Below are 13,162 nucleotides of genomic sequence, written 5' to 3'. Positions count from 1 at the left end.
ACTACCACGGCTGCACAACCCTGCAGCGAATCACGGTATCGCTGAACGTGCGCTCTGAGTCCTGATCAGTCCCCCCCCCCATGCTAAGCTAGGCTAATTGCCTCCTGGCTCTGGCTCAAACGGCTGACAGTGGTATCGATCTACTCATCGGACTTCAAACTTCACTGCATACCCACTTACGTGCTTGGCCTATTCATGGTACACGTAATATTTTGGATCAAAACTCTTCAGGTAGAAAGTTATGGAATGTGTTTAAACTTTCTGGAAAGTTGATGAAAAGTACCACAACGGCACCAAGCTGGCTGTGAACAGAGGAAGGAAGCACAACACCAAATTAACAAACACTATAACCAGACAATTTAACAATGAAAAAGCTGAAAAAAAATAAAATCATTTCCATAAATTAAAAGTCGCTGCGTTTGGGTCCAGTGTCCACTGGGGTGGAATCCGGTTCGGTTCAGTGCAGTCCAGCGACACGAGCTCCGATTTCTCACTGACGTAAAGATAGCAAAAAAACTAAAACTAAAAGTGTGCAAGCAGGAATACAACAGAGAATTTGTATGGCAGGCAAACATTAAAGAGCATGGAGTGCTGTACATCACACCCAGATTCAATGTCAAACTCAGCTTGGTCACGTGCATCTTTTGATCCACTAACCTCTTGTTTCCTAAAGCCTGCAGTGTCCTTTATCTCCGTCCTTATCCATTTTCAAGTCTGTATATAATGTCCCTCCTGAGGTTTAGGAGGCTGATGCAGCCTCTCTCTCTCTCTCTCTCCCTCTCTCTCTCTCTCTCTCTCCCTCCCTCTCCCTGTCTCTCTCTGCAGCTTTTTTGCCCCAGCTCACAAAGTGTTTCAGTGTACTTCAGTGATGTGGCAGAAAACGATGACGACAGCCAAAAGCTCGTATCCAGGACGACGCTGGTCTCCGCTCTCATAGCGACGTGGACTGCTTGATGCTGTGAAAGCTGACCCGTGAAGGTGAAGTGGGGATGGACATGGCCTGGGTCATCCGGGCTCGGATGGAGTGCTGCTCCTGCCAGCGGTGGAACCGCTTCCTCACAGCTGACCGCACCTGTCGGCAACAAAAGCCGGAGGATTTATAAACAGCTGGGCCGCTGATTGATCTTCGTGTTCCCCTTGATAATGACCCTGTTTACTGAGATATCACCTCGTATTGTTTTAAACGCATCTGTTTTTGCTGTTATAATAAATAATATGGAGTATATTTTGTACATGGATGCAGTGGTGAAAAGCAACAAAGTACATTCACTTAAAGGGTAACTACCGTTTTTTTCAACCTGGACCCCTATGTTTTTGTGTCCAAGTGACTGATGGGAACAATCTCTGACATTGGTCCAGTATTAAGTGAGATCGCTGCTGTCGGCAGCGGAGAAACAAGCTACAATGGAAGTTAATAGGACAATTGTCCAGCTTGTATTTACCTTTGTGGTATCTGAATATACAACACCTTCACAAAAGTGCTTGTTTTGCCGCTGACTGGCTCAGATTAATATTGTGTCTGACAACATTATGGAAAGGATTTCTAAGGAGGTCGACCTTTCTACATAAAAACATACACGGAAATTGCGTTCGCTAAACCCACCAGACTTCATGTAAATAAACAGTAATTTTAGCTTCGTAAAATACACTTCATTCAAAGTCGACAGAAACAAAATAAAACTATGAAAAGCCATTTTGGGTCGTCTTTCCACTTTTCCCACATTCACAACTCTAGTTTTGGTTGAAATAAACACAGTTTACCGATTTACATGTGAAAATAATTTGGCTCTATACACGCTAAAAGTATTGTTTTTTTAAATGGAGTCTGGTGGGTTTAGCACTAGCGACTTCAGAGCTGTTTCAGGTTAAACAGAAAGGTCTCAAAGAGGTTTTAAAGGTCTATCTCTGAAGGGGTCATTTCCATAATGTTGTCAGACACTTAATGTGAGACTTTCAGTGTCAAAATAAAGCACTTTTAGTGGACCAAATTGACGATGCACATTTGCCCCATAGCATAGGATTACATTGTAGCCCAGTGTGCAGCTGCCGGTTACAGCGTTCACGCTTAATGGGCATAATGTCTTAGTGTCGCAAAAATAATGACTTATTTATTTCGAAATAATGACTTAGTTAAATGTATAGGGGGTCTAGCAAATCTCCGTTGGCTTGCGAGCTGGAAAAGCCAAACTCTAGCTGGGCCAATCACATCGTGTATAGAGTCGGTAGGCGGGGCTTAACATAATGACGGCAGAGTTGCGACGGTTCCGTGTCAATCCCCTGCTACTTGAAAACAAAGAAGATGGCTGCTGCTGCTGGTGAACAGTGGTCTTTGGAATCGGCTTTGGCCGCGACTCTGGAAGACTTGGAGTTAAGCTTTTCTTTGAGAAAAGAACAAAGAACGGCACTGAAGTCATTCTTAAAAAAGGAAGATGTGTTCGGAGTTTTGCCGACCGGATACATTTAATCTATCAACTAGTGTTGCTCTGGTTGGTTGTAGAGCTATCCTATTGCGTGCAGAGGGAAATTGAAAGACAACCGTTGATCCCGCCCCTCGGATTGAGCCCTGCCAATGGGGAGTTCCCAGACTCAACATCTGGATGTGGGTCTGGCTTGTCAGGCTATGACTTAGTATATTTTGAGAAAGTTTCTTATTACATGACTTACTGGATCTTTTGTTTTCATCACAATGCTAACATTTCATCCTTTTTATTCTTTTGCTGGCACAAATGGGCATCCACACTGATCTCATGATTTGAATGAATTACCGTGAGGACTTTTATCATTCCTTTAACTTTTCATTTGTTTATGTTTGTTTCCTGGCAGAAATGGGCTTCTACATAAATCAGTCTCTTCGATGTCAAACCCAATTTACACCTCCAATTGCAATAAATTCCACATATTTTATAAACAGAATTCACACTGTAGCAACAACATACTGTAAATCATTTTAATGATGATTAAAAAAGGGTTCCTCCTCCTCCTCTCTCACTCCCTAACCAAAATCAATCGTCCCATGTGTCCTACTTCTCTGCATCCCTGCCTCCAGTAATCACGATACACGTCTCAGAAGAACCTAAAAAGCTGATCCGCACAAAACAATCATTTCACCACACTATAATATGTTACATCTCAATTCATCAGCGTGCTAACCGGCGTTATGTTTGGCTGCTGTCCTCTGTAAAGATCGTTTAATCCTCTGCACGTGTTTTAGTGCTAAATGTTTTTTTCTCTTCTCTTGAAGAAGAGATGTAACCGTGGGTTCTTTGTTCATCCGTCTCATTTCTTTTCTGCTATCCTTAGCCTGAAACAAAAACCTTAAATCAATATCCTCTGTAATCTATGCTAGTTAAGCCCCTACAACACGCTCCATGATGAGATATTCATTCATCATCCAGCCGGCTTACCCAGTGTGAGACGTTAACCAAAGGCCAGCAGTCGGCTGATATTACATTCTTGTACTACTGGAGGAATAGCCGGTGAAGTTGTGATTATTCTGTGATCAGATGTTGGGCTCTGTGTTGAGATTGGGCCGACTGAAGCTCCACATTAGGATTCAGCTGACGAACCATTAGGCTGCCTTGATTAAACCTACAGGCCTGACATAATCCACATTGTCACAGTGAAAAGGTCAAGTGATGATATCATTATCTTTATGCCTACTTCATCTTCAGGGCCTATGCATCGAGATTTTTGAGAGCCTGATGTGTCAGTTAATTAACACTCCTAAATACAAAGCTGTCCTTTCTAAAAAAAAATCTATTTTCTCTTCCAGTTTCCCACTTTAAGTGATGAGCAGACCCAAAGGGAATCTGCAGCGGTGATCCGTTTTTTGTTGTTGTTGCTTGATGTGTTAACATGAGTGATGTGTTAACATCCTGAGGTTTATTGTTAATGTTTTAATTTGCTTAAAATCTGCACTACCAAAGTTTGAACACTTTGTTTTCTTTGACGCGAGAGATTTTCTGTAGTTTGAAGTAGTCTCGCATTGCCAGACCTTCCTCCACAGCGCTGCGGAAGAGGAGCAGTTAACCATAGTCCTCAGAAATCCACCGGAGGTTAGAACGCCAACACAAAGAAAGAGGAAGGGGACGGACATCCGTCAGAAAAGAGTGAAATCTGGCCGAATTTCCAGGGGCAACGGAGCAAACCCAGAAGTGGAACATCTAGGTTTAAAGTGGCCAGGGCTCATTTGGAGAAAAAAGGTGATCAATCAGAATTTAGCAATATATTGATTACAATGTGATTGACAGCGCTTGTCAGCACTGTCAATCAAATCTGATCAAACTACATCCCCACCTGCTGAATTTTAAACTCCCATACTGCAGTTATACTCGAGGAATACTTTTTCTCTTGTGTCAGTCGATCTGCAACTTTTAGTTTTTCTGGTTCAAAATTAAAAATGTTTTGGTCGTCTTTTTTGACACTTTTATGACTTTTCCCGACATTTTTGAAGCTCTTTTTCCAATTTTGTTGTCACTTATTCCGATGTTTGTGTTGATTTTTTTCTGCGTTTTGACGTTTTTGAAGCTTTTTCTGACATCTTTGTCACTTCTTTCAACGTTTTTTCACACACACACATATTCAATGAAAGTAGTGAACTGATCATTTATTTTACTTGTGATGAGCGTTGTATGGAACCATCCACGTTATTTCTTTTTGACTATTTGGCTGAAAGAAACCAAATGTTTTGATATAGAAACTTTTTGAAAATGGGTCAAATTTGAACCGAGGACAACAGGAGGGTGAACTGTAACTGTACAAAAAAAAAACACATTTTCACTGGCTTTTAAAACATTTTTAAATATGAAGCCAGACGGCACATCAAGAGTTTGAATTGACTTATTTTTTTGGGTATTTTATTTTGAAGTTTGTTTTTTGCCACATTAGCAGTGTGGCTCAGTTGGTCCAGACTGAAATATCTCAATACCTTCTGGATGGATTACAATTACATTTTATTTTAAGAATGAATCCTGATGCCTTTGGTGATCCCCTGACATTGCCTCTAGCGCCATCATGACATTAACGTTTGTGGTTTGGACTGAAATATCTTGGAAACTATTGTGCCATATAATTTGGCACGAATGGTCATTTCTCCTTCAGGATATGAAATAAAAATAGCTGCGCTACGCGGCTATACGCGACGCCTGGTGTGTTTTCACTGTTAGTTCAGCCTTCCAGAGTTGATAGTTTTTTTGGTGTAGATCCACCGTATAAGCCAGAAGCATCGTGACCTCCTCTAACATCTATTTCACTTCTGATATTCTGTTATTCGTGCTGTTTGCATAGAGTAAACTATGAAATAATTGTTTGCGTTAGTGGGCTTGTTCATGCAAGGAAACATCTGGAGAGATTGTGCAAAGAGGGGATTAGTTACGGATAAGGTGGAGGATGAGGGAGGAGGGGGAGGGAAGGGTCGTGAGTTTTGGAAGAAGGGAAAAAGATTGATGTTTTTTATTTTATTTTCTCTAGAATTCTGGCACATTTTATACATAACAAAAACATGTCACGAAAAAAGCCCAAGAAACCCAACAAAACACTGCGACTACACTAGGGCTGCACAATAAATCTTTTTAATCGTCATCGCGATATCAATCGCCGCAATAAACACATCGCCAAAGGCTGCGACGTATCGCGGAAGACACTCAGAGATTGTTTTGAGTTAGTTAAGAGAGAAAAAATCTGTAGAAAACTACACTTTAAAATCTAACGGTCATTCTTTTTTAGAGGTGCCCTTTATGTTTCATTCAATGTTCAATTTGTTCAATAAAAGAACGTTGGAAATGATTTCCTTTCATTTGTTTTAAGTTCAACAAACAATTTGTTGTATTTTAGCAGAATATTGAAGGCAGCAGAAATGCAGAACTGAGTAACAGTGGCTCACTGTTCCGGACACTTCCGACAGCTCGCGGTATTCCAGAGACTTGGCTTTTTTCAATATATAAATAAATATATGTCATCCTTGTCTCCTTCTCTTTTGACTCCGACCAACCTCTAGTTTCCAGAGCCAATCTTTTAGGAGAAATCAGTTTCCAAAGTGCACCTATGAGTGTTCAGAAAATGGCGAGGGGGGGGTCTCCGGCCAGGACGACAGGCAGAACAGAAAGACTTAAGATCGCAAAGTACTTGTTCAAAGCATGATAACCCACCATCAAAATGACAGAAAAGTTCTTAAGTTACTTTCTGCAAATATTTAGACTTTTTGAAGGGATATACACATTTACAGAGGCATTTTGTCTGACGTGAAATTCCCAGCCGTCCGGAATACCGTTAGCCCTCACGGTAATCCAGACACCGTGTCTACTGTCCGAATGATTTGCCCAAAATGTGTCAATCAAACTTTAAGACCTGCCCCCAGAGACAGGTAAACCCATCAGGCTAATCTTTTCAAGCATTGATATCTAATGGGACATTTACTGTGCTTACTGCATCAAAACAAAGTGAGTCTATGTTACACATTAATATCTGTTTATGTAGTGCAAGTTATGAATTCATGAATTAATGAATGAATGAAGTTGTGAGTAAAAAGTAATCCAACAAAAGCTAAAAGAAGAAGAACAAAAACACAATAATAAAAACATGTCCAAAAAGGAATAGGAAGAAGCTGAAGCTTTATTTAATCCTAGCCCTACCCACTTCTATATAATCATACCATAATAATCACCATGGCTTCATATTTATATCATATATCTTTAACACATCCTTTACAATTCCCTACATATGTATATACTTACATACCACAAAAAGAAAAGAAAACATACACATTTACATATGTATATATATAATAAATATTGTAATTAAACAAATAAATAATCTGTGAGAACACCTGGTCAAAAAAAAAAAAAAATCGCACGTTATCGCATATTTTCCTCATATCGTGCAGTCCTATACTACACACAATAATACTAATGAAAGCAATAAAACTATTACCTGCGCACACTGCCTGCGTGCCGTGAGCGTGGCGTTTCTGTTGCGTGGCGTTTTTTTTATATGTTTACACACCAGAGACGTGTCTGACGCGGCGCTGCTGCTGCTAGCCTTCGTCTGGACACATGTATGTTTCCCATAAACATAAACATAAATATATACTGATTTGATTACAGCAAAGACAACGTCGGCAGTATTGACGGCAAAATAGGCTACAGAATATCTTGTTCTGTATTGACAGGTGCAATATTTGAAAATCGATAATTATTTATTATTATTTTTTTTTAAATTACATTTATATCTGCATTTATGTCAAAACCTAGAGACTTTCAAACAACATGTCATTTATTAAATGTATTTGTGTCAAAATGACATATAAACATCTTTTCGTATTCTATTTTGCCTGGAAACGCTTCCAACAAAAAAATAGGCGTCGGTCCTATTTCTAGCATGCGCGTGTTTTCGGCGCGGCTCGAGCCGCGTCTGAGACGTGCGTGTCACGCAGGCAGTGTGTAAGCTCTAACCTGTTAACATGGGCGGCGAAATAAAAACGGACACGCCACGCAGCTGACACGCTCACGCCACGCAGCCAGTGTGCAGGAGCCCTTACTGCTAGTAATATTAATAATGAATAATAACATCATCACACATTAAGCGCACGCATGCATAATCATATTTCGGTGCTATTCTGAGAGGGTTTCACCCACGGTTTCTCCACGAGATCAAATTAAGACTGACACTGCCATAAAGAGTAGAACGTGATGTCACTTATACATGACAAGTCTTAATTGTGCCCTAAATATAAGTGCTCCAAGCATTCTCAGTCAATTCCCTCTGATAACCCACAGCAACATGTAGCAAAAGGGAGAGTGGAAGCCCCTGCAGACGGGTATTATAAATAAGTGTTTGAGGCAAGGGGGATGGGGGGAGGCATAAAATGTTTGATCAATAGGCGGATGTGAATCTGCTTACCTCGCTGTTTAGGAAGCAGTAAAACACCGACACAAAGAAGCCCTGTGTGGAGAGGAGGAGGGAGATAAAAAGAGGAACAAAACATCATGCCCAAAAAGGAGGGCATTCAAAACATCAACGCCCGATCCGGTTTCTATCACATGCACAGCAGCTTATCACACACACACACACACACACGTTACATTCAATCATCTCCTCTGCTGACACTCATTACAATTACTGTCTTTGTATACAAAAATACATCCACACAAGAGATGATTTTATACTTTACGTTTGTCCCCGAAAGCATCCACATCCTTTTTTTTTTTTAATTTGCGGGATAAATCGTACCTGGAAGGACTCCAAGAAAGAGTTGAAATATATGAAGACGATTTGAGAGATCTCATCTTCCCCCGGGTTGACGAAGAACAGCATGTAGGTGATTCCCAGGAGAGGAAGAAGTACCAGTGTAGCTTTCACAGCTTTCCTGCAGGTGATCACACAACCATGACAGAAAGACTACAGGCACAGTCTCTTCACCACACTCCACCAATCAAGTAGAAACATTATCCAAGGTGTGTGTATGGAGGAAAGTTTTGCATTGAATGTACCTGTACTGGATTGTCTCGGATGTGGTGGAGGCTCGCAGTTTGGTCATCAGGATCCTCACGATGTTGAAGAGGAAAATGAAATTAATCTGTAGGGAAATATCAAACGCAGCGATGAATGTGAGGCTCTTTATGAAGTCGTTATAGTCAGGGCTTTTTTTTTGATCACCAACCAACACAGGTAGTAGATTTTAAAAGTTACCAGCCAGATTTTCCACTAGCCACGTTTGTTTGTTTTTCCTAACAAACCTTACTTTAAAGTGCTCATATTACGCTCATTTTCAGGTTCATAATTGTTTTTAGAGGTTGTACCAGAAAAGGTTGTTTAATTTTCAGAAAACACCATATTTTTGTTGTACTGCACATTGCTGCAGCTCCTTTTGTATGTGTGCCCTGACAGTACCTAGGTAAGGACTACTAGCCAGTCAGAAGCAGAGTATGAGGGCGTGCCCTGACAGTAGCTAGGTAAGGACTACTAGCCAGTCAGAAGCAGAGTATGAGGGCGTGCCCTGACAGTAGCTAGGTAAGGACTACTAGCTAGTCAGAAGCAGAGTATGAGGGCGTGCCCTGACAGTACCCTAGGTAAGGACTACTAGCCAGTCAGAAGCAGAGTATGAGGCCGTGCCCTGACAGTAGCTAGGTAAGGACTACTAGCCAGTCAGAAGCAGAGTATGAGGGCGTGCCCTGACAGTAGCTAGGTAAGGACTACTAGCCAGTCAGAAGCAGAGTATGAGGGCGTGCCCTGACAGTACCTAGGTAAGGACTACTAGCCAGTCAGAAGCAGAGTATGAGGGCGTGCCCTGACAGTACCTAGGTAAGGACTACTAGCTAGTCAGAAGCAGAGTATGAGGGCACATGTGCAGTAAGTACTGCTAGCTTGTCAGTTGCAGAGCATGAGGAAGTGCCATGCAAGGGGGTAAGCTTCGCTTCAGAGCTCGGCCCTCCTATGGCGCCATTTTGATGCTACAAAACGATCACCTCCCGTTAGCATCCCATTGACTGCCATTCATTTTGACGTCACTTTGACAGCGAATAACTTTACATCTGAAGCGTTTAAAGACTTTATTTTTCCATTGTTTTTTTATAAAGAAACATGACAATGTATAAAAGGCTCCATTACCTTGTACTGACTGATTGAATCTGACTGCAGTAGATGTGAAAGAAATGCATAAAAGTTCTGCTAATTCAGCTCTGTTTAGTTCCGGTGTTGAGACGGCAGTTGAGTGCTTAGGGACCGTCTACAAACTACAACACAGAAAAGAGATGCAAACATATTTAAAAAAATTGGCATATGCTTATTTTTTTTAAAGTGCTGTAGTACAACTAGTAGGAGACAAGTTATAATTGAGGTAAGTTTGGAGACACTACCTTAGTAGACGGTTTGTAGACGGTCCCTAAGCACTCAACTGCCGTCTCAACACCAGAACTAAACACAGCTGAATTAGCAGAACTTTCATGCATTTCTGTCACATCTACTGCAGTCAGATTCACTGTGTTCACTCAGAAGGAATCACTTCACATGGGTGGGCACTTTTAATTATATTTTGAACATGTTAAGAGGCTAAAAACAAGTTTAAAACTTGCCCTGTTTAAGCCTGTTGGGTGCTAACGCTAGCAGGAGGATAACACGGTGTAGGCAGCACTGATTGTTTTCCTTTTTCTTGCTACTGACAGCACTCCAAATGTAAAAATAACAGAGCTACGCGTTGAAAGCCACCGGAATTCTCCTTTAAACGCTTCAGATGTAAAGTTATTCACTGTCAAAGTGACGTCAAAATGAATGGCAGTCAATGGAATGCTAACGGGGGGTGAGTGCTTGTTAGCATCAAAATGGCGCCATAGCAGGTACGCGTTGTGAGGAGAAGCTTACCCCCTTGTTCAAAACAGCAGTCCACAAACCAATGGGTGACATCACTGATGCCAAGGAGTCTGTGGATACAACTTTATTGATCCCTGGGGGGAAATTCACAAGCTGCTCAGTAAGTAGATACATTTAGCTCCACCTTTACCAGCTCCAAGTGAGAAGTGCTGAAGACATTATGCATTCATAATTATAATCCAATACTATCATTTACATTATACTGCAATTGACCATTCAGCATTATGAGTACTTTTACTTTTGGTACTTTTAGTACATTTTAAAGGCAATGCTTCTTCAACCAGAGTTCATGGCAGCAGGACTGTGCATGTTGTGGGTTCACTGTTTGTTTTTGTCTTTGTAGTGACTCCTTTGCCTTTCAAAAGAACGCCACCACGGTTGCAGATTTGATTTGTTTTAGACGCGTGTGATAAATGACCAAGTGTCCAGTGTTTCCAATAACAACTCAATGTATTTCTTATAGTTTGTAATGAAACTGAAAACAGCCACTTCACTCTTATTATTCTACTTTCCACTCATAGATAAAAATAAGAATAAAAAAAACGTAACATACATCTTCCACAAGGCACGGTTTGCTTCTACAGCAATGCAGCACCTGAGTGCAGTTACCTCTTGATTATAATACCTTGTCTAATTGACAACGAACTACTGCCCCAAGTGGCGGGAAGTTCAAACCAAACAAACAAAAAACAAAAAAACAAAATGGCTCTTACAGTCTTCTTTTGGGATTTGTTCACAATAAGAAAACATAAAATAATGCCTTATCATTTGTCAGGGCTGGACTGGGACAAAAAAAAAAATCGGCCCTGGCATTTTTGGCCCAGGCGGCCGACACCCACCGTGATTGGTCAGACACATTCCCTGCAGACAGTCCTCTTAAAATGTGCGTGCATTCTATGAAATGAGTTGCCTAGTGTTCTGCGTTCATGTGATCGTTTTGGATCCTTCAAGGAGGGGTCTCAAGACTTATCTGTTGATCTTACACTTAAATAATTCATTCATTCTTAGAGTTATGATTTGTATATTTATGGTATTTGTTTATTTTATTTTTATTATTATTGATATTGTATTGGCATTATTATTACTATTTTGCTTAATATTGGCTTTGCAACTTTTAAAAACAGTTTACTGTTAATTTTAACTATTGTAAGATTCATATTTTGTCATTTTGGACAAAAGCGTCTGCTAAATACAATAACCATAACCCTTCCCAAAAGCTACAATAAAGCTGAGAGTAGTATATGCCCTGGAAAAGAGCACCAATACAAGAGAAGCTAATTAAGCAATTCGATGCTTGTATCAACACTGATTTTATAGATCACACAGACGTTTCAGCTACCCAACAGGCCAACCACTAACATTTTCAATGTAAGCTTAAACAGTTAGGACTATAAAAAGGAATTTTGAATCGTCAATATTCTCTAACAATGCTAAAACCTGTTTCTTGGTTCTTCTTTTCCTACAATGTGACGGATGACAAAATAAATAGCTTGTGCAATAGGTGTGAATGATGTAACATGGGGAGCAAAAATAGCTGTAGGAATATTTTCCAGCCGCAGCTGACCTGACCTTGGCAGATGCATGGCAATCTTTCAAGAACAATATACCGGTCCTCACTAACCCCGTGCATTAGTGCTTATGTTAACACGTTAAATATGCTGTATGTATCCCTTAGAAGTACAACACAGTGTAGCAGTACATCCCTTATTGCTGACATTAACAGCCACCAAGGGTGACAGGCATGGAGAGTTCACCACCACAGCACCCTGACAGGAGATACCACAAATATTCTGGTGACCTGGCGATGATCCTGCAGGATCAAGTGCTCGGCACGGAGATAAAGGCCTGAGAGGAGCAGCTATTATTGTAAGCAAGAAAAGGAATCCAGTGAAGGTAGCAGAGAGATTTTAAAGAAGGCAGACGTGTACTTCAGGGGAAAGGGAGGAGAGAGAGTGAGACAGTGTTTCTTGGAAGGATGACTTTTAACCCAAGAGAGAGAAGATAAGGGAACGTGCTGTTTCTTGCAAGGATGGGAAGGTCAGTCCACCACTGGAGACCCAGCAGGGAGAAAATAGTCCAAACTGAGCAGAGAAACGGTCAAATCACCACAGCGAGGGGAGGTAGTGGTCAGAGTGTGAGGGTAGGCATGTGGATCAGGACAGTGTTGGAACAAGTATTCCTTTAGTAAATGTAGCAATAAAACAGTGTAGTAAGTAAAAATCCTGCATTCAAAGTTAAATTACAAAAGTATTAGCATCAAAGTAGTAAAAGTAAAAGTACTGATTATGCAGAATGGCCTATTCCAGAATTTTCTAATTTTCCAGAAGATTTCTATGATAATTGCCTCACCTTCCGCTCTCTGTGTGTTGCTGTTCTCAAACTCTGTTCTCTTCGGGAAACAACAACCTTCGAGCTAGCGAGCTACACGCTGAAAATGGCAACTTTTGAAGAAAATTTGGATTGTGCAACAAGGCAGGCCTGCTTGGTTCTTTCACGGGGAATAATTGTAAAGATTTACAAAGAATATGTTTAGGGCATTTCCTCTCTAACTGGTACGTTTTGGGGCTGATTGGTGGGACAGCGCTGTGGAGTAAGGTCTGTCAATGCGAGACTAATCAGCCATCGGCTGAACTGCTGTCTAAATTTTGGCATCAGCCATTGAGAAACCCATACCAGTCAACCACTAATAATATTTGTTCATATGTACTTACACATACACTTACCTGGACTGTATACACTCTTACAACCCATACATACAGTACTACTGTCCATGCTGTATATTTATAGTGTATTCATGTTT

At 40.8% G+C, this 13,162-nt stretch overlaps 1 protein-coding gene across 1 annotated transcript in view; it reads right to left on the bottom strand.

Annotated features, from left to right (window-relative positions):
* Positions 1-819: 819 nt before the first annotated feature.
* LOC144536216 (corticotropin-releasing factor receptor 1-like) overlaps positions 820-13,162 on the bottom strand; it is an 89,446-nt gene continuing 77,103 nt past the window's right edge. Inside the window, exons 11-14 of the mRNA XM_078279237.1 lie at positions 8,487-8,572; positions 8,227-8,362; positions 7,897-7,938; positions 820-1,072 (exon numbers count right to left, since the gene is read on the bottom strand). Of these exons, the coding sequence (XP_078135363.1) occupies positions 932-1,072; positions 7,897-7,938; positions 8,227-8,362; positions 8,487-8,572 (405 nt within the window). The 3' untranslated portion in view covers positions 820-931. The remainder of the gene's footprint in view (positions 1,073-7,896; positions 7,939-8,226; positions 8,363-8,486; positions 8,573-13,162) is intronic.

Source organism: Sander vitreus, chromosome 21, assembly GCF_031162955.1.
Source record: "Sander vitreus isolate 19-12246 chromosome 21, sanVit1, whole genome shotgun sequence".
NCBI classification, from domain to species: Eukaryota; Metazoa; Chordata; class Actinopteri; order Perciformes; family Percidae; genus Sander; species Sander vitreus.
The sequence above is the reverse complement of the archived record's forward strand: the minus strand, read 5'-3'. Positions and strand labels throughout refer to the sequence as shown.